We start from the raw sequence: 23,532 nt of genomic DNA on the forward strand, positions 1-23,532 counted from the left end.
TATAATCCAAGCAACTTATGTGAAGTTATTTGTCAAAAGAGAGTCTTGCGGGTAAACTTTAACATAGAAAAGAGAGTCTTGCACATACTCTTTAATATATGACCTCAAATGACCTTTGACATCATCACATGACCTCTGACAACACCATAACATGAAGATACCCCTAGTGCTTCTATCACCCAAGTGTGGCTGCCATTGCTGTAACAGTTGCCAAGTTATGCATCATAAGAGAGTCTTGCAGGTAAACTTTAACATTTGTGACGGACGACGGACGGACGACGGACGGACGCCATTTGGATCCCTTAGTCTCGCCTTCACCTCCGGTGGGCGAGACAAAAATGGCACAAAACTGAGGCTGAGACACTTTTTACAATGCTTCTAGATCTTCTCATGTAAAAATAGGCAAGAACTTTTGGAATATTTATGTTGCATCTCTGATCCCAGACACCTCTCCCTCCTTACTTCCCCCTCCCTCACTCCCCCAACCCCACCCCAACCCTACATTACAAAAAGTCTACACGCGAACGGTGACAAACAGATAATGAGCTATGACGTACATCCGTCATTTGCATACCACCTATCACAGTGCGTTGAGTGGTAAAGAATAATACATACACACGTATTCACGATGCAATCACGCGCCGCAAATGCTACGTTAAGCTTATGTATTAATGAAATCTAAATAGTAATAAAGATGCGCGCACCTATTGTCACGTCATGAATTTGCATACGTGCTACGTCACAATCACGCATTGACCTGATGCAACCTCGTAAGGCCAATGACATTTAGCCAATCAGCGTCGCGTATTCAAGTGAGAAGCATGCAGGGACGTGCAATTGCTTAAGTGTATGAACATATTGGTGGGTTTTTCACTCAGGGCTAAACTGACATGGCTTATGAATATTGAAAAGGTACCAATGGTGAAGTTTCACGAAATTCCTCCAAACTCAGTATGAATACACGTGAGTATTTGCTGCAACTCACTAGGCAGGTGCACTGTACAAATAAAACAGGTATGGCAGTAAGATAACACTCCCAAAATGGCCTTCAGGCTCACAGTTGGCACACCGTGCCGTCAATGTAAAATTGCGTGTTGTCGTAGAGCTGATTGTCGTAGAGCTGATTGAGTGAGAAATGACACCTAATTTTCAACTCGAAAGGTACCGATGTAAAATTTTCACAAAACTCTACAAATGAGGTATGTAGAGCAAGCTTGAAATCTAGATTTTCATAAAAACCAGGTGCATTTAAGCAAAAAGACATATTCTGGGAGGTATGAGTTCGAAAGTCGAGAGTCTGTGTAAATGTCCTATACCTGATTGTGCGCTCTGCGCAGTGCATTTGAAAATGCTTGTTTCCTATGGAGGATGTCACCGCACTTTTTGTAATGAACTAAAAGACGATATCAGTCTACAACAATGGCAAGCCAAATCGCAACTGACAAAAACAATGTTGCGTGCGAGTGTCAGGGCTGTTGGATCATCTCTCAGTGGCTCACCCTGCCAGAAAGACAAAAAACCAAACATAACTGATAAAACAAAACAAATAAATCTTCACTAGTGCTTTGAAGATGAAAAGAGGGAGGGCATTCACAGCATTAAACTTGATACATGGGCACTTGTTAAATTATTTGCTTCACAGAAACTGAAAGACAGGGCTTCTTTCCAAGAGTTACTAATGGCATTGAATTATTATCTGTATCACTTGAAGGTGACACTTCAGCTATGTTTAATGTTTTTGTTTCTTTCCCCTCATCATATTTTATTCAAGATACATCCATGGTCCTGTAAAAAGTGAAAGCCATGTCACTGTATGATAACCACTCAAGTGGGTGAGTGCAAAACACAGTGCCATGCCAACATCATGCTTCAATAGACTGTACAGTATTGTGGCAATATGTTTACCACACAAACTAAGTTACAATGATCACAACATTGTTCAAATATACACGTGTGACCGGTCATTCAGTACTATACACCATGAAAACTTGATAAAATTTGCCTAAACATTTGATTTATCAAATCTCAGGGTCTCTAATCATGATCTTGTCAAACATGAAACATCAGACTATGCATTAGAATGTTGTATGGTGGCGCCATACTTTAAACATGTACATGTAGTAAGCATGTACTTGCATACCGCTCTATGGCAGACTGAACTGTGGTGTGCAGCTCTTGTCGAATATGTGTGACAGCTGCCATAATAGTAATCAAAATGCCAGCAAATGACTTTGATAGCAAGTTGAAGTGTTCACATGTAAGAACACTTTTTCAAGAAGAAACACAGGTGGTGATGCATATAAGCAAGTTCATGGTTCATCGTTGAACAGATGAAAGACAAGATATACAAAGTACAGTAACACAAATATCTAAATGCACAGCTTTAGTAATTAATTACACATCTTATAATATGCCTTTTTTCTTTTCTTTTCTTTTTAAGAGAGAAAGAGAGCAAAACTAATGTAGTTTGGATCTCAGATTGCATACAGGGTGGTCTCAGTATCAGAACTACTGGTGATGGGTACATAAATTAGACTTTGATTTCAGGGGAATTTATGATCCAGTTTATCATCAGCCAGGGTTACTGTGCACTGGCATTAGTACATTGTTGTCTACATCTGATCACAAATCATTTCATGTCATACACTGTATCTACGTGATACACATCAATATCAAGCACCTTGTCTCCTAGTAGTTAATCTAACAGTAAAAAGAATGAAAGAAAAACTTGATGTGCTATTCAAAAATCACACCAACTGACGAATCTTCAAATTATGTGAGCTGAAAGTGAAAGCCAGAGATGTACATAGTCATATGATGATTATGTCTTTGATATATCTTCTGTTTGTCTTCTGATTAAATTCAGCTGAGTATTTAGTCAAACTAGGAAGAAATAGTCTGTAAATGGCAACAGTCATCATTTGCCAGATTTAAGATGAGTGTTTAGGTGTAGGACTTAAATGGAGTTAATTTATGAAACATATTTGATGGATGAAGATATATATTATGTGAATATTCAGTATTATGTTATGACTGGATGGGGGGATGGGAAAGGGTAAACATTTGGCCTTTTTGTACTTTCTTGTATTTTTGTATTTTTTGTTATCTTAATAAATGTATTGTATTCTTGTTTTGTTTGTTCGATATGCTTTTTATTGTACAATGTTTGATGATGTATATGTGATTTTATCAGGCACGGACAAGCTGAAGAACAGCCATTGGCTGAAGCAGGTTTCCATGCTAAAATAAAATAAACTGAACTGAACTGAACTGAACTTTTCATTGGAGGATATGGAACAACTCGAAACAAAACCTCTCAATAAAGGGTGGTAATAAAATGGATGTGAGACAGACAGAGCACCTTAACTATAACATCTGAGTATGGAATACATCATGGCAACCTAAAATATGCATATATTATCTTAACCCGTTGAGGACGGTTTGATTTTGCTACAACACGCATTTCCCATAGACACCTGCCCGAGTATACTCGGGACTCGTCCTCAACGGGTTAAGTTCTGCAAGGCAAAGCAGTTTTAAATGGATATGATTCTTCTTTGAATTGATAGAAGTGCAATTGTCCTCTGGTCATAGACACTGACAACACTATTGGCAGAGCAGTGGACTAGAATGATACACGATACCACAGGTCCCTGGATGACACAAACTAGCTGGAAGGAGATGAAGCAAAAGCAATACTTCAGCATGGCCGCCATTTTTTTCTTTTTCTCTCCTTGTGGCAGTCGGTGATCAACATCAGCAATAAAACTTATTTGCAAGCATGGAGTCTGCACAAAACAAAACTGAATTCTCAAGGGGGAAGCCATGTGACCAAAAAAAAGAAAGAAAGAAAGAAAAGAAAAAGAAAAAGAAAAGGCTTGATAACAAATGCGCACTACTCTAGCAGCCGCTGTTGAACAAGGAAAGGAATTGGGGCTTTGGGAGGAGGCCCGTATTGTGGCAGTTAGGGAGCACAAATTCCTCCGAAGGATTAGGAACTGCGCATCTCTCCGGCAAAGGAGAACAGACCGAATACTATTCATCACCGCCTTGCATAATTACCCAGCTCTCTGCCTCTCGCAGAGCGCCACGTCAAAGAGATGTCCTCCCCTGCCCCATCCCTGGCGGATCATTACAGTAGCCATAGAATCCTTCTTTAAGGTCTTTCCACAGAGGATCTCGCAGATCTTACTAATGATGGGGAGACTTTTCCAAAGCGATGCATTTATTCCAGCCAAGATATTATACACACGATGGCACACAAAGACGTCCCTGTCTGCATTTTAAGTCTGTTTCCCATGTCTACCAATACTATGCTAAACTTCACTTCATGCATGTATCATATCCAGTGGTAATAAAAGATTTATATATCTTGCATTCTTAAACTATTGCCTCTTAGGTATTGCAATTTCCCATAGAGTGAATGCATGGCTCACATGGTTCTAGTACACAAAGGATGAACACATACACATATACATACTCACACACAAACACACATCTCCACTCCTGCCCCCCCCCCAAAAAAAAAAAAAAATTAAACACAACTGAATGCACCAAATGAAAGTACAGAATATAAAACACTGTTTAAAGGTGTGTTTCAATCCCCGAAAACATGAATGGGAAGTGTATAAAAATCATTATTTAGCCATTTCAAAATGAATCACAAAGTTGGAGACCTGTAGATCAGGATCTAACAATGCTGTTTGAATGTAACATAGCAGGCTCACAATGGTCCTCCTGTGAAGGTCCACAAGAAAAGCTGAACTTAATATCTTTAAATACTTGACTCAGTCTTGTTAGAGGGCACTATTCATAATTGAACATTCACAGTCTTTATTGCAGTTTCACAATCACTTTTTTTTAAATAGCCTTTTATATCTACATCTGTCAAAAAATCACATGAAATGCAGAATATCATCTCAATTAGTGACAATAAAGACAGTTTATTTTGATGGTGAATATCAATCATATCATTATCTTCTGTGGCAATGGCAAATATCCACTTTAGCACAACTACCAGTATATCAACACATGCCACAATTTTCTAAATAATACCGAGTTTCCATCCATGAATATTGCAGATGTGCATTCATTACATTGATTCATGTTTTATTGTGGACACTGCATATAAAAATTCTCTGGATGGATATGACCTCTTCCAAAGCAAATTTGAGCCTTTGAGAAAGAAGGGAGACTACAACTCCACTGACCACTTTGAATTCCATCGATACTGACTCTCAGCAAGACTCACGCAGAGAGAGTACAGAGACTCCAACTCTCCCGTTTTCGACGGGAGATCTCCCGCCGAAAACCCAATTTTGCAAAATCTCCCGTTCTCCCGTTTGAGATTTAATTTCTCCCGCCCTGGCTCAATGTCTCCCGTTGGAAAGGATTTCTCACTTATTGCTATCGTATGTTGCAAAAATAAGCCTTAGATAGCACCAGAGAGCATCTGTAACCCTAGGAACTTTGCACTTCACACACATAAACTTGGAGTCTCCCGTTTGCTAGGGGTTTCAGGCGGGAGAATCTCCCGATCAGAAGGTCCTTCGGGTTGGAGTCTCTGAGAGTATTGGCTGGGCAATGCCAACTGACCATGAGCGCCTGTGGTGTTCAGAACACTGACAATTTGAACAACCCAATGCTTGGCACATTGGCATGTAGTTCTCGGTATATCCACCCTTAGATTGTAATTTAAAGGGTGTGTACAGTTCTGGTCGAGGTGAGGATTTAGCTTTTAACGTATTGCGAGATATTCAGAAACCACTCTATGAGATGTCAAAGAGCATGCGATTCTAAGGGGTATCGAAAGTTTATTTGATGAAAATCGGTTTTGAAATGGCTGAGATATCCAAAAACAAGGTGAAACAAAGAGATCCTAATAAAAGGCGTGGCCTCTCGCCTTTTATAATTATCACTTTTTGGGATATCTCGGCCATTTGAAAACCAATTTTCATCAAATAAACGTTGAATCCTTCTTAAAATTACATGCTCTTTCATATTTCATAAGAGGTTTCTCATTATCTCACTTAGGAATGTTCAAAACATGAATCCCCACCTCAACCAGTACTGTACAGTCCCTTTAATGGCAAAATCATCCCAAGAAAACAATGGCAATCACTGGAAACATTTTTGTATTTCGCAGTCACACGCGCATCATGTTGCAAGATCAAGTAAGCTTCGTCGATCGACAATGTGAACCTCCTACATCGTTGTTCATACAGCTTTGCCCCGTAAATTTCAAAATTTGGAGATGGAAGTTAAATAATTTGTGTGTTTTATGAAATCAATCACAATGTGCCTTTCATTTGCTGAATAAATTCACAAACTTTCATGAAGTTTTTCTTGCAAATTGTCTGGAATGTTCTTTAAATGTTGTAAATGCATAACACAGAATAGGAACTAAAGGTATTGTTTACCACTGGGAGTAGTGATTAATTTTTTTTTTTTTTTTTTAGTTATCTTACTTGATGCATATGTGTAGGTCAGTTGTATCACAAAACATCCTACCATGTGAAAGTTTTGCAATACAGCCTTAAATATAAGGAGATATCACTATTTTTCTCACTAAATCATAACTATTGATGGTTTAGTCTGGAAACAATCATAACAATTCTTCACATTTGTATATTTAACAATACTTAACATTGATCATAATGGCTAAAATGTTTACATGCTTTCTATCCCTAACTCATTTAAGAATCATTTTGAAGCCCTCGAGTTGGGTTTTTGTTTCACCTACAAATCGTAAATAATGCCTTAAGATATCAACAGGATATACACATAAACATGTAAATTAATAAATGCAATTGACTGAATATAAAACAAAACTCAGATTTAACCACTTTGCAATGCAAAAGTTTGGATGAGGTCCAAGAACCTATGAAAATATCACTTTCAAAAGTAGATTAATTTGATATTTTTAACTTGTTACTTTGGTATCTCTCATTTTTCCTTTCCTTTGCTTTCTCTCCCCCCCCCCTTTTTTTTTCCTGGTGCTTAGAAACAATGTATTAACTGCATTACAAATAGAATGTATCATTATTATCATAATGATGGTGACAATGATGATTATTAGTAATCTGTCCTATGTTTTGGTGCAGAGTATAACATAGCTACCACATAACGTGGAGAGATAATGGTCATTTACAATACAGCTATCATCAGGAATGAATTGAAGTAGTGTTGGAGGCATTGATACCAGCCGTAGTAATAATATCACTGGTGATAGAATCAAATAACCAGGGTAATAATTATTGTGGTTGATATGTTTTTGCAATATTACGAATGTATATTTTCACAAGCTTAAATAATGGTAATATTATTGCACATGTGGTATATATGCTGTAGTAGGAAGCTATATGTTAGTCATATTGGCGAATAAATTTGAAATTTAGAACCAGAATGACAATAATTATGTAACCTTTGTAATGCCTGTTTGTCTCTCAATTGACAAAGCTGAATCCTGTTGGATTGATGCACCACTCAAACAAAACAAAAAACACTAGAAATATATGACAACAGCAAAAAGTTTTTTTCTCCTTATCACTATGTGAAAACCTTCTTTTTTTTCCTATCACCATGTCACAACATTGATATTCACAAAGGAATACTTGGCAAATTATCATGACTGTTAGACAAACGTCATGCTCTGAGCCCTTTCGCATAACAAAAATATAATATTCTACTTTGTAAGAACCTTTCTGTCTCTGTACCCACAATTAAAATATGTGCTAAAGAGTGGGGTCTTGCTCAAAAGTCCCACGCTTTTTATGTCTAATACCCCTGATGATAAATCATAAAGAAATGTGATATTGGATTCAAAACTTGGGGCACTGCCAGTAGCCAAGCAAGATATGCCACATATGCCACAACCTGTTGTTTTTGATTTTCGCATACTTTTATTCTTTCTTCTGATGAATGCAAGCAGAGATGTGTGGCAAAATTACTATAAAGAAGAAGATAGATCAAGTTTTATCAATGTAGAAGGAAAGAAAAGGGGAGAGATAAAGATGAATAGAAAGTGTGGTCAGAGGAAATGACTGAATAGATTGTGCACGCTGCCATTGCTTTGAAAACTGAAGCTTCATGCATACTTCATATCTCCACATTCTATTTCCTGTTGCTTGAGAACACAGTCATACTTTTAAGAATTGTCTGGGAATGTTCACGAGAGGGCAGCATAACAGAATGCTCACTTCATGGTGGGGGGAACCATAATCCTATGTTAACCCAAATGCATGGAAATGCTCTCTCAGTTATTAATTTCTTTGGTGAGGGTTGTTACTCATTACTGGGAGTAATATAGAAAAAAAAAATCTTATGCTACTCTAAAAATAGCATGTAAACAAAAATTTCTGTCTTATCCACTTCAGGTGTAGAAAATTCTTGGTTAATCAATATATGGACAGATAGACAGATAAAGAGATAATAGATAGATGGAAAAATAAATGTGACAGATAGGTAGATAGTTTAAAAATGAACAGATAGCTAAAAGACAGATAATGAATAGATAAATAGTTAGTTTTTTTATTGCAGTGCAGCAGAGGGCATGCATATAGAGCAGCTGTACTATAGCTGTGGTGTAAAGCACTATGAAACAACTTATACATGCAGTTAGTTTGTATTATAAAATGGGTTCAAGAATGTAGCCAATTGGAAGCGCTGAAATGAGTCACGTGTGCGTGCATTATTTTCTTCAGGTAAGCACTAAGAAGAGTCTCTCTTCCACCTCCCTGGCCTGACGTACGTCACAATGTTTTACACTAGCAGTGCGCACTCAATCAGTTGTTACAAGTGCGTCACGCGCTACTATACGCGCTGTCAATCCTGTAAACAACTTCTAGTTCGGGCTGCGGGCTGCCACATACAACAGCCGGCGGCCTTTCTTGTGCATAACAGTACGTGGCGTACGTATACTCTTATACGTACGTACAGTACTTATAGTGTGCGGGATTTCCGAGTGCGACGTGCGTAAATGTTTGGGACGAACATCTTCGGACATCTTGACTTTTGAGCGAGTGCTACATGTAGCTGACTGGTATTGACCCACAAAGGTACGTGAATAATGCTCTTAGTTTTCGACCCATTTTATAAAACTAATGATGCACAGGATTATTTCGTGGCGTTAGTGAAGGTGCGGCTCACTCTCGAGTATTGACAACGGTTGCAAACATGCACTCGGCTGCGCCTCGTGCATGTCGCACCATTGTCAATACTCTCGAGCGCGCCGCACCTTCACTAACACACTCTATCCTGTGCATCATTAGTATAAGAGCACTATATGAACATAATTATTGTATTGTATAGTAATAGATGGATAGATAGATAAATAGACAAATAGATAGATGATATAAAATAGATTTATGAATCAAACTGAAATTGAAACTGATAAATAGAAATATGATAAATCACATTGTACTTAATTCAACCGTTCATGCAATTGCACAATAGTTCTTCTACCGACCTCATTATGGGCTCATTCCTCTTTGAATACAAAACTCTTGTTTTCCTCTTTCTGCATAACATGTTTTTCATCCCTTTAGGTTTTAGTTAATTCATCAAGTGCAGTGGGTATCAAAAAACAAACAAACAATCACACAAACAAACAAACAAACCATACAAAACCTATTCATTCAAATGTCAAAGATGCCATTTGAAAACTATAAACTGTCCTATTCTTTCCAGATATCTCAAGGAAGAAAATAAGATTCTTAGTAAATTTTGTAAGCAGTCCCATGACACTGTCCTTGTTTGGTTTACGAAGTGATTAGAAGTTGCAAAGTTTGTACACATGGAGTGAAAGGGCTCAGTTCCAGTGCACGTAAACATGCAAGTACTGGTGGCCTGCATTACAAATACCAAGTCTGCTAGGAGAGATTTTCAGGGCAAATGCTACATTGCAATGCCCCCCCCCCCCCCCCCCCCCCCCCGCAAAAAAAAAAAGAATAAAAATGAGTGAAATCCATGAAAATTCATTACTTCCATTGTATGTATTGTCGATAAATCAATCTCTCTACCCACCCCAGATTTGCACACTGAGAATTGGCAGATATTTTTCGAAAAGATTACTTACAAATTCAATGCTAAGGAAGGCTACTTAGCTGCAAACGTCAGCATAACTGAAAAAAAAAAACCAGCAGAGTTTCCTTCAGAACTTCTACTTTCAATAGAAAAAAATAAAACATGACATTTGTGTTGCACACTGGAAGATCAATCATGATATTTGAAGCACACCACTCTCTTAGAGTAGCAGCCACTGTTCACAAAGTATCATGCTTTGGGTGGGGGATCACTTCAGTGGATGAGCAATTATTTCATAGGGAAACAACAACAACAGAGAAATTAAAATGAATGTCAAAAGTGAATTTAAAACACTAATTGTAACCATCAGCGATCTTTGATCTTTGATGACAAAATAGCATGCGTGAAACTGTGCTGTAAATCATACAAGGGTCTATTAAACAGTCATTTCCTTCATTTACTTTCTGAATGTTTTAAAGTTGTTTTAAAGTTGCTTCAGAAAAAAAAAGTTTCAAATTTCCCATGATCATTTCATAACAGACAAAGCATGTAACATGCAGCGCACTGCTAGTGATACGATCGACTCCATTCCAAGTGAGACTGCCTACAACATCCTGCCAATGACGGTAACTACCTCAGCCACTCTAAAATGTCAAAAGAGTTTAGAATTCACATCATGGTGTCCATGGAACCTTATGTCCTCTGGCTGTTGAGTGAAACAGGGGAGTCTATAATTTCAGTCTATAATATTAAGACATAATTATCAAACAAACTGAAAATAGGAGTTTCTGATAGGCGGAAGCAAGTTATCTCTGGTGTTTTTGCAAAGAGGTCCCAAGAGACAAATAGCCTTTAAAACACATTCTATGACTTCCCTTGCCCAACCTACACACTGCACAGCGGCCTGACTGATACCTTATGACTAGAGCATATCAGAGGATGTTGTTTTCTTCAAAAGGACATCACAACAGCTCCTTTTCCCACTCACTGTAGGGCAAGTCCAAGATAAGGTCCCCTCAGAAGGCAAAATTTCATCTTTGCTCAATATTGACATATTTGGTATCATTTTGAAGCTTATGAGTTGAAGTTTTGATTTCCATGGGGGAAAAAAATGATATTAGGTAAATTTATGCAAATTTCAGGGGCTTCATTTGCATAAATGTAAAACAGCGTTACGTATGGGACATTTGTAAAAATTCATATTTATTCAAAGGAAAGCAAATGATGTTTTATTAATATGTGGACATAAGAAGTTCATCAAATAGTTTAACTTGGTATGAAAATTTAGGGATTATGCAAATGATTATGCAAATTAGCTTGTGTCCTATCATGAGATGTCCCATACGTAACAAAATGAGGTCATTTTTTTAGGTTTTTTCTGAAATTGCTAAGGTTATTTGAATGCCCTTTTGGAAAGTTCTAATTTATTGTTTAAAGAAATTGAATACCATAGAAAAAAGAAAAAACAGTAAAAGAAATATTTTTTATTAGGCATTGAAATAATGTTACGTATGGGAAAAATGCGTTACGTATGGGACGTCCTCATATATATTGCATGTGACTGCATGTAGCTAGCTGGGAAGGTCTCTCAGTAAACAAAACGTCAATCATCCTGAAGAAAGCATCCCAACTTTGTAGCTACTTTTTGAGTTATAGACACTTGAAACAATACATGTACTTGACTGAACAAGTTTCAGAAAGGGGGAGCGGAAAATGGCAAAATACACAATGAAAATCAGCATTAAAGGGATGGTATAGTTTTTGTAGAAATGGGGATTCAGTTTTCAACATTTTATGAGATGACTGGCAACCAACAATATGAATTACTAAAGAGCATACAATTCTAAGACTAGAGGAATTCAAAGTTAATTTCATGGAGATCCAATTTGGAACAGTTGTGATATCAACAACAAAAAATAAAGGAAAAAGATTTTTTTTATATTACAAGTGATACACAAATTGTCCTTATTCAGTTTTCAATAGTAGCCACAACAAAATTCATGGGTATATTTATGTAACATACTGAGGTGTGACTCAAATCAATGACCTGACTGCTAGACAGACATCATACATCTACTCGATTACTGGAATTCCACGCAGCAGGTATTGCTTATCTATTTATAGATTAATATTTCTTGTGTCAAGTTGTTTCTTATTGAAACTAAATGGCAAACTGCCCTTCATCAATGGAAGTAAACACTTTAAACTATGCAATTTTTTAGTAGTAACTATCCTGATAAAAATAGGGCATACATACTCAGGTTGGTCATAAAAAATATAGAATATGATTGAATATGATTATGATGGTAAATATTTGGGGGATATTGTTTCCTTGACAATCTGGATCAGTATTTGAGTAATTTCAACTGATTCCACCTCAATAATTATGCAAAAATTTGTTTTATGGGTATTTTGCAAAATTATTTCGCAAAATACCCATAAACATGGTTCTCCACACACTAAACGAATGGGGGACAAAGGGCATGCATACTCAGGTTGGTCATAAAAATATAGAAATATGATTGAATATGACTATGATGGTGAATATTTGGGGAATATTGTTTCCTTGACAATCTGGATCAGTATTTGAGTAGTTTCAACTGATTTTACTTCAATAATTATGCAAAATACCTATAAACATGGTTCTCCACACACTAAATGAATGGGGGACAAGGTGTCCCATACGTAACTGTCCCATACGTAACACGTCATGTCTGTCTTTGATCAGAACCTGTAATTAGAGCTTTTTGCCTAATGACATGAAACTTACCTGTGATAATCTTGAGTGTTGTGACTTTCATCACAGTGAGTTACAAGTTGTAGAATGAAATACTTTCAGAGAGTTTTGAGGTTGAAAAAAATGTTCAAAAAAACAAAATTTTTCTGGTCCCATACGTAACGGCGCATATTTTCTCTTCTAGAATATAATTGTGAAGGTCATTTTTCTCAATTTTTTACATGATTATACTTCTCCTAGATATCAATCACCATGATAAAGTTCAATATGATCAAAGGCCATTAAAACTATTTTTCAGGTCATAAAAGTCTCTGAATGTCCCATACGTAATGCGCGCGTTATCTTGAACTTGCCCTGTATCGTATGTATAAGGTGAACAGATCTGCACTTTTAAAAAACAATAACATTAAGAAATTACACAACATATTTCTTCACCAAATACCCATCTGTCAGACAAGTAGAGTTCACTGAAAAATATTCCCAAGCAGCAGAGATAATAAAAGAAAAACAAAACAAGAAAACAAAAATTGTATAATATCAAACACAGCAGACAGGGAACACAAAAAGCAGCATCCACTATCCAATCTATAATTGTACCTTGGCATGCTGTTCAACCCTTATCGTGCCCAGGCACTAGAAAGTTATAGCTTGCCAAGCTTTTTTCATTAGCATTCTGTTCAATTTCAATTTCAATTCAATTTGATTTTATTTCCATCAAACAAAAAGTAATACATGATGCAAAGTATACATTTGACAACTCATATTGTTGTGCAATTAAAAGAAAAAAAAATGTTGTATCCGTTGAATCTAGATAAGTTCAGTTAAAGGGACTGTACAGTACTGGTTGATGTAGGGATTCATGTTTTGAACATTCCTAAGAGAGATAATGAAAAGCCTCTTATGAAATATGAAAGAGCATGTAATTTTAAGAAGGATTCAACGTTTATTTGATGAAAATTGGTTTTCAAATGGCAAAGATATCCCAAAAAGTGCTAATAATAAAAGGCGACATGCCACAACTTTATTAGGATCTCTTTATTTCACCTTGTTTTTGGATATCTCAGCCATTTCAAAACTGATTTTCATCGAATAAACTTTTGATACCCCTTAGAACTGCATGCTCTTTGACATCTCATAGAGTGGTTTCTGAATATCTCGCAAAACGTTAAAAGCTAAATCCTCACCTCGACCAGAACTGTACACACCCTTTAAGTTAGATAGTCCAATCAGGTACAATAACACCTTATTAGTCCAGCAGGAAGGCCGTAATAAAACTAGAGGGATTATGAGGATTAGGTAATCTGTATTCATTTATAGTTAATTTCCACACATCTGTGCCAATTGGTGACGGAAGCCCTTCAATATATATGTGCTGGTAGGAAAGCTGATGCCCACCAGTCAAGAAAACTGGCAACAGGTACAAAACAAACAAACAAACAAACATGTGGATTTACACCTGTCCATTTAGCTGCTATAATTCCTGCTTTGATTTTTGAAAGTATTTATTGAGCATGAGGAGCATTCTTTTCACACACATGCACATAATAGGTTCTTCATTACAAACACACTTTATGGCCCGAATTCACAAAGGTGGTACAAATGAAACCATGGTTTAAACCATGGAGCGCCAAGTGTCACACGGAATATTTCGTTACCAAATTGGTCATTTCGTCGACAAAATGACCGTTTCATTAACGAAAATTATCATTCCATGGACGAAATGTTCATTTAGTTACAAAATGTTGTCATTTCGTTACAAAATAATCATTTTATCGACGAAATTACTGATTTCGTAATGAAATATTCCATGCGACACTTGGTGCTCCATGGTTTTTGTCCATGGTTTAAACCATGGTTTCATTTGTACCACCTTCGTGAATTCGGGCCTATGTGTGTGTGTGTGTGTGTGTGTGTGTGTGTGTGTGTGTGTGTGTATACAATATGATATGATATACATACGTACATATATTAAGTTTTGTATTCCCATCTTTTTAAAGTGAATTTGATGAGGTGGTACTGGAAGTTGTCACATAAGGAAATTTCAATGGAATATACTTCTCAACACATTTTCATCAGAATATGAGTGACAAAAGGTTTGGCAGGAATCTGGCAATGCCTTATTTCATGCTCTGTGGTGTCAACCATCGACTGGCTGACATTACCACTGCTACATGGCCTGTGCTGATTTTGCTTTTTCTATCCCACATATATCAAGGTGATATTCGCAGAATATTATCCTTCTTACAATGCGAAGAGAAAAACACCCCAAAAGAAAAGTCACAGGTTATCTGCAATATGAGAGAAAAGCGACTAATTTGTAATCTGAAACATGTGGTGGAAATGTGTCATGTTTAAAATGACTGTCATGATCAATATCATCAATTACTGAAGGGAATACGATTGAATAAGTCCATGTATCAGTTCTTAATCCCCTCTCTATCAGATGAAATCAACAGAATCAAAAATTGCCGCAAAAAAAAAAAAAAAAAGTATATAGAAGGTATGTCAAAACTTTGCATTAATGGATGAGGAATACAGGATGCAAAGCCGTGGTACGCCAGGGTACGATGTATGATCTTTATTGCGCATGTAGCCTAGGTCACATGAGCTAAAATGATATTGCATGACAGCTTAGCATACATGAAAATAATATAGTAGCCCCAAGGTCTACACAGAATTAGATCCAGAGAGCCCCAAAGCACAGGGACTTTTATTTTATTATATTTTTTTTTTTGGTGGAAATACAAACACTGTGAGAGATATTGGGAGAAGCAACAAATGCATCAAGACAAAGGCTATTGCTTGGAATGTGGTCTCCTTGCATGATACTGCTTTCACATTAGAAGATCATTGGAATGGAGAAACCCATTCATTTCTATCAATGTTTTGGTGAATAATTCACCTCTGTGAGAACTACTTAATCTATTCTTTTTGAAGCTATTGTGGAAAAAGAAAACTTCTGAACAGGCACCTATTTGAGCTTGTTTCACACTCAGATATGAGAGTGTGGTGTGGACTTTTATGTGCATGCATAATTTTTTGCTTCTGCTTTGTTGAACTGTTTTGTAGAAAACTGTAGCTAAAAACAAAATGTTGGTCTCACAAGCAACAGCTTTATCATAAAAATCAGCATGAATACAGAGGAACATCACACTATATCAGTAGACATTCTAGAAATCTTGAATGCAACAGCACACAATGTATACCATTATATTTCAAATGAATACACTTCATGCAATACAAGTTTGTATTTTGCACATATCTAATACTGCTTTGAACTTCATGCATGCATCAAGGCAGCAAAATTCATACCAGTATGGCATACATCAAAACAGTAGACAGATAGATAGATAATAAAGATTGCTGGGACTTTGCTGTTGCTACGGTTACCTGTGGTTTGTCAGCCTGTAATCTCCTCCTGCAGTTGTCGCCAAAGATGACGGAGTTCTCGGGGAGGGTCTCATGACTAGTGATGTTGCAGAATGCTCCAATCACGCAGCCGCTGCTCAGCTCTGTCTCCCGGCCAATGGAAGCTGGAGGGGTGAAATGAGGGAAATTCGAGGGATGGTGCTAAGAGGACAGTATGTTTGCCAAGAACCCAGCATTAGCTTGGTTAATCTGTAAGTGTTCCAACAAATTAATAACACAAATGCAAACACACACACACACACACCACCACACACACACAAGTTACTTAATAGTATGAAAACCTCCTTAAATAGCACTTTCATCCTTGAGGCTAGAACATTCTGTTACATACTCGACAATGTACGTTGTAACTCCTTATCTCTTATAACTAGAGGAACTTTTGTAGCCAATGGGATAAGGCCACAAACTATCAATCGTGAGGTTCCTGGTTGCATCCTCATAAGCATTCAATGCTTCCTGTGTAGTCACATTGAAAAAAAAAATGAAAAGTTGGTTATATCATATGGGCTGGTGAATTAATCAGGGAATAATGCAATACACATTTGTATATGATAATAATGATTTGAATTTTGCATAGTGGTTATATTTGTAGCATCATCCAACTGCAGACTGCATGAACAGGAAGCTAGCACAGACTTTAGGGCTCGCACGAGCAGTGCATTACAGCGTACCATATTCTATTACGAGCTGCTTCCCTGAAAAATAACATCTTGTATGCCTCCAAAATAATCAGTCATTCATGCTTTTCACATTTCATACCAGTAGAATACAAATAAACAATTATATCTCATGGCATATAACACTATAAACAGAGTACTTGTAACAAGTGCACAGGGTGCAGGGTTCCCACCACATGATAACATCAAGGAATCAGAGCACCTAATGCCATTCTCACAAGTGACACAAGTTTATGCTCATGGCTGAGCAACTTTTATGGAAAGTCTTGAATCACACAATATAGGTTTACATCCAGATGAACATTTTTAGCAATGAAAATTACACACACACAAAAAGACTTTCTTTCTCTAAGTATTAAAAGACATGCAACACATGGTTTACTATCCAGTATAAAGAATGCTACTCTGTCAAAAAAACAAAAAAAAGAAGAAGAAAAGAACAAATACCTGTCACTGAAGCACTTTCCTTTAAATACAGACATTAATACTATTGCATAAAATCACAGGGCAGTGCAAAATTAATTGTTTGCACATTAGAGGGTTGCGACTCCTGTTTTTGTTTTATACACTGTAATACAGACAACTTCACTTACCTTTTGACTCTACGATGTTGTTGTTGCCCACACGTATAGCCTCACATCCTGTTTGAATAGCTTGTCAAGAAAAAAAATCTTACTGAGCATAACCGCCCGAGAGTATTTTGCTTTTAAAATGATTGTTCGCACTGCATCACTGTGAAACTGTATAGAATTGGATATCAACCACGCCCTTAAAGGACAAGTTCACCTTCATAAACATAAGGATTGAGAAAATGCAACAATATTAGTAGAACACATCAGTGAAAGTTTGAGGAAAATTGGACAATCGATGCAAAAGTTATGAATTTTTTAAATTTTTGTGTTGGAACCGCTGGATGAGGAGACTACTACAGCTTGTGAGTCATATGCGTACAACAGTATAAAGAAAATATAAAAGAAAATTCAACATATTTTCACTTTTTTCGCATAATAAAAGAGCAATTGACTTGCCTCTTTCTAAAGGCAGGGGGAATAATATTACCCATAACATTTATCGGTAACGAGTAAGGGGAATGTGTACTTTTTTCAAAAGATGGAATTTTGTGAAATTCTCTTTATATTTTCCTTATATTGTTGTACGCATGTGACATCTAAGTTATTCATACACTGCAGTAGTCTTCTCATCCAGCGGGTACTGCACAAAAACTTCAAAAATTCATAACTTTTGAACGGATTGTCTGATTTTCCTCAAACTTTCAATGATGTGTTCTACTAATATTGCTACATTCTCTCAATCCTTATGTTTATGAAGGTGAACTTGTCCTTTAAGTCCTTTACATCAAACACTGATAGACATCTAGCAATGAAGAAAGACTTGATAGTAGTATGTGGGAAATTTATGACTTGTTTCTCAATATGGACTCATCTGCACTCAAGGGATCTTTTGGGGTCATGAAGATGGTTCACACACATTATAACAGAAAGACTCAACAATCCTTTAGTTTTGAGCTAAAATTTAAGCAAGTATTCGCTCGAAATGACAAGAAAATTACATACAGATGAAATATTTACTTCATGTAACAAGATTCATACAATGCACATCACTACAACCATTGATTTCATGTGTCCTTATTCTCCATTTAAATTCATGACTATGAGCAACATGGTGCAGCAGTCTGAAACTGAACTGCACTATTGCACTAAACCATTGTAATATTTTTAATGCATAAACCTTAAACTATTAATGCAAATCTTTTAAAGGGTGTGTGCAGTTCTGGTCGAGGTGAGGATTTAGCTTTTAACGTTTTGCGAGATATTCAGAAACCAATATGAGATGTCAAAGAGCATGCAATTCTAAGGGGTATCAAAAGTTTATTTGATGAAAATCGGTTTTGAAATGGCCGAGATATCCAAAAACAAGGTGAAACAAAGAGATTCTAATAAAAGGCGTGGCATGTGGTCTTTTATCATTTTCACTTTTTTGGATATCTCAGCCATTTGAAAACCAATTTTCATCAAATAAACGTTGAATCCTTCTTAAAATTACATGCTCTTTCATATTTCATAAGAGGTTTCTCATTACCTCACTTAGGAATGTAAAAAACAAGAATCTCCACCTCAACCAGTACTGTACAGCCCCTTTAAACTATGGTTGCTCCAAACAATCAGAGAGTTTTGCCCAGCATACCAATGAGAAGCTCATGCAAACTAAATTCCAAGTTCTACAAGGCATGACAGAAGGGACGTGTGCAGTGCCAGGTCTTACAGAGAAAAAAACAAACACTGTGTATTTGAATACATAAATAAATTTGATTTATGGACTCAAATAAACATTTTGTAATTCATAAAGGGAATACCCTCACTCAAATAATTGAGTTTATTGTCCTTTAAAAAGTGTATTTTAACTTACCCCAATCTGAGTGGATGACCACACATGTATCATGAAAGACAAAAAAATATCTGACTGCACAAATTTATCATTGTAGCCTATGATCCATCTTGACAAAGGCATATTTGTGTCTTGACGAACAGAACATTCTGCACTGGTGAGTGTCTACAAAAATATAAAAATTTGTGATGATATCAGATGTATTTTGCAATAGTTGCTCCCTCTCACACCATGCAAATAGAAATAGAATGAGAAGTCATCTTCTCCAACTTTTCATGGAAGCAGAGAGTCAGCTCATTCAACAGAATGCACAACACAGTTCAAGGATACGGGAACCCACTTCAAAGACATTATTTGTTCCTATCGTCATGGCGACTGGTGTGTCTTGGCCAGGAAGTTTTCTGAAGAAAGAAGGAGCAAAATAAGAAACAGTTTTACCAGGTATGCAACCACAAAAGTGACAAATGGGCACTTCCAATATCCTTTCATAGGTTTTCTTCTTAAGTGATGAGGAGTGTGAACAGGCTATCCCTCATAGTAGAGAAAACAAAAACAGAGGATCGGTATGTTTTTGCCAAATCACTGTGATAATTACTGACATTGTTGTCACAGGATGCATTTAACAATTACACTGTTTCCTCTTTGGTTGTTGAGACTTTTACAGTTTGTGAGCTAAAGAACGTTTTTCATGTATAGTACTTATACTCATGACACCTGGAGTGAAGACTAACTGGCTTGCACACGTTATCTTAATCTATTGTATCAAACTCTACTTGTTTTTTGTTTTTTTTATTCATTTTTGCTTTTATTGAAGATGCTGGTAGCGTTTCAGTACATCTCATCAGTGGAGAATGGATCTTTCCATTCAGCTTGTGGAGGAAGACCAAGAGAATGGTAAGGAAGGAACTACAGATGTTTTGGTTAATACTATGGGTTGTAAAAAGACAATGAATGCAAGTAAAGGTAAACTACATGCTTACTCCTTTCAAGCTCACACATGTGTGCATGCACCTATCTCAAGACTTTTGCTGAGATCAACCACCAGAGAATAATCTAGAGACAAGGAAGACCAAACTCACTAAATCTAGGGATGACTTAATTATCCATATATCTTTATCTGAAAGTAGTGATGAAGCATCTATAGACACTGGGCTTCACTATCTGCTATTTGAACCATGATCACAGTGATATCAACAAATGCATAAACTACAGTCAACCTTGCTTAAGTCGACCTTGCATAAGTCGAATAATCGCCTATAAGTCAAAGCACTTTTTAAGTCCTCTTCTCTTTATAATCATGTTCTATTATCAATTTTAATCCCTCATAAGTGGAATTTTCTCTAGTCGAAGCTATTTCTTCAGTCCAAATAGATTCGACTTAAGCAAGGTTGACCGTTCTAGTACTCAACAATATTGATGGATGCATTTGAAAGAGACATGATTTCATTTCTTGTATCTTTCTTGTCGACTTGTCGTCATTCCTACAGGGAAATTAATGGATAAAGTATCTCTTTACTATTAACTACTAATCGAGCTCATCTTCACTGGGAGCCTACAACACATCTACTGACATACCTGTTGTGAAGGACCACCTGTTCTTCGATAAGGTTACTCTCCCCAATGATTATCGGACCTCCTTCCGCTAGGACCTTTGCTCTTGGGTGTATCACGGTCCTTGGACCTACACATGTCCAAGAAAGGAATCCACATGACAGAAATATTCCATTATATTTCAGGTGGCCACTGGCCTTGAAAAGAGCCGAGAGCATGAATTTAACTGGCTGGAGACATAAACACCTGGATCGGAGCGCTGTTTCTGTCTAAAGCTATACAGTAGGTAAGTAATCACTTTTTAGTACACATTTGCTAATAATATGTACAAGGTGCAAAACTGTGCATTGCAGTTTGAGTTGGTGCACTGTGACAGAAGAACTTTTATAACGGTAGTGTTGCAAGCCACACACACCATGTGGTCTGCACAAAGTACCTGTTCATTCCTACATTACTGTATTCAAATAGTGTGTATGAACCAGCCAGTGTTCCAAATGCAGGAATAGTTGCAAAAGTACCAATGGGTGAGCTTCTGTGAGTGTTTACAAAAAATGACATGTTATTTTCATGTTTGGCTCCCAGTACTTTGGTGTGGAACTTGGTCATAGGTGCTCTTGTATTACTGTAACATCGCACACTGTATGCTGGGCCAAGATGCCAAGGATGACTGCTGTGGGTTTGCTGGAAAATCTTCCCTTACAAACTGTGATGGCACTGGCTAATGAAACTGGAATAATGAGAAACACTGCAAGAAGCACTCTCTCAACCCTTACTACATGGCAAACTTTAGTCTGTTAAAAAACCACAGTGTGGTATTACTGCAACTCAAGGTAGAAAAGTGTACAGTACAGATATCTGTCTTTAACTCACAGGAGCATTAAGCATGAAATTTACATAAACAGATTATTGAATATGAAAGTTGGTAATTTAATGATTTGGCACACCGTTTCATGGGTGTTTACAATTAACATAATATTGGTTATGTGTCTTCATCCATACAGAACTGCTGTCCATTTAATAATGATTATATCTGAAGCTCACAAAGCATAACATAACCGAACTGAAGGCCTAACCCATGCACTTCACAACCATAAGTTACTAACATTTTACAGTATACAAGCATTTCCAGCTCTAGCTCTTAAAAATGATGAAGAAACACGTACCTATCGTGATATCTCCTCTGAGTTCAGCCTCAACACAGACAACAGCTCCAGCACCAATCTTGACGCTAAAATCAAAATCAAAATAAATTAACATTTGGTAAATCACAGAATATGCAGCTTTGCATATTGTTTTACTGTTTAGTTCCATCTTCACCCATAATTTGATGAAACTTATGCCAAAGGGAAGACATGCTCATGCAGAAATCACAATGCATTGTCACCACTGAATCCTGTGCTATGTATGTTCAGTTAAAGTTGGGGGGGGGGAGCTACTGCTGATTATGCATCATACATTGCTGCCGACCTGTTACTTTTCATAGGTCTTGTACTGTAGTGGCATTGCAATTTGACCAAGTGGTTACAGCACCACTGATGATGTCACTGATCTGGGCCAGAGGGCTGAATGGCAATTCGTCAGTGGCCAGGTCTGGCTTCTCTGTTACAGAAATTTCCCCTTATAATGCTCACTCAAAACTTCTAACTTCATTTCCTATTCAAAAAGCAAATTTCTCCACCAATATAGGTACAGACAATGATAAGGAAGTGCAAACCACATTATTTGACACAAATCAAGAATGAATTACTAGTACCTTAGATATATTGTATGCATTTTGATAAGCCTTGTGTGGTCATGTTTTTCTAGACTACTGCCAATATGCCTAAAAGTTGTAATATGGTGCATAGAACATCTCTTGCAATAGACCTCTTGCAATATACCAGTACATACTGGTATGACACTGCAAAACCAACATTTTTTTTTTTTAATACCTCTAGAATGACCTTGTAAGGACACTAACAGACAATGAAGTTGACTGATGGCAACATGATCGCATGGTTGCATCTACAGCCACTTTGTCCATAGATGTTAAGCAAGTAATTTGAGAAATCTTGTAAAGTAAAGGCCCACACATCAAAGGATTCTGCATTGAAATAATCACACTCTTTTACATACATTATGTATGGTCTGTCAGATAGTTTGACCAAGAGTCCCTCTTAGTACAGTAAACCCCTTCTAGCTCAACTAATTTGTCCACTTTTCGTTTAAAGCTAAGAGATACTGGTTGCAATTTTGAAAGTTGTTCTGGTAACTAATTGATTTCAAAACTTAAGTTGAAATATGAGTTGATTTAAAAAAAATTATGTTCAAACTTTGTGACATAAGGATACGTGTATCCTGTACGCTGCACCTAAAGAGTACTGTACAACTACAAGCAAGTGCTACAGAATATACGTGGCTACATTATCTTCAGAGAATATGCACACACTTTGATTGTGTTTGATATGCACACATTCTTGTTTATGCATTGTAAGTAGTTAAAAGCTGAAATCCTTATCGATCTGAATGAAATCTAAATGTGTAATATGCAAGAAGACTGGTACATGACATTATAGCATTGCAATTGATCTAGTTATCAATCACAAGTCCCAAAATCAAATAAAATTTGCTATTGATTTAAAATCCATCTTATAAAACAAAGATGGGCGAAAGTAGAGTGAAAAATGTGTAAAGCAAGCCACGCATAATTCGAACATATAAAATGCCGTC

At 36.8% G+C, this 23,532-nt stretch overlaps 1 protein-coding gene across 1 annotated transcript in view; it reads right to left on the reverse strand.

Moving 5' to 3' along the window:
* LOC139737607 (dynactin subunit 6-like) overlaps nucleotides 1–23,532 on the reverse strand; it is a 46,370-nt gene that overhangs the window by 19,967 nt on the left and 2,871 nt on the right. The window contains exons 2-6 of the mRNA XM_071648288.1: nucleotides 21,987–22,051; nucleotides 20,848–20,953; nucleotides 19,603–19,673; nucleotides 17,460–17,507; nucleotides 16,151–16,293 (exon numbers count right to left, since the gene is read on the reverse strand). Of these exons, the coding sequence (XP_071504389.1) occupies nucleotides 16,151–16,293; nucleotides 17,460–17,507; nucleotides 19,603–19,673; nucleotides 20,848–20,953; nucleotides 21,987–22,051 (433 nt within the window). The remainder of the gene's footprint in view (nucleotides 1–16,150; nucleotides 16,294–17,459; nucleotides 17,508–19,602; nucleotides 19,674–20,847; nucleotides 20,954–21,986; nucleotides 22,052–23,532) is intronic.

The sequence above is a fragment of the Diadema antillarum genome, unplaced genomic scaffold (assembly GCF_040938485.1).
Source record: "Diadema antillarum isolate AM-2024a unplaced genomic scaffold, OU_Dant_1.0 seq00000696_RagTag, whole genome shotgun sequence".
Lineage (NCBI taxonomy): Eukaryota > Metazoa > Echinodermata > Echinoidea > Diadematoida > Diadematidae > Diadema > Diadema antillarum.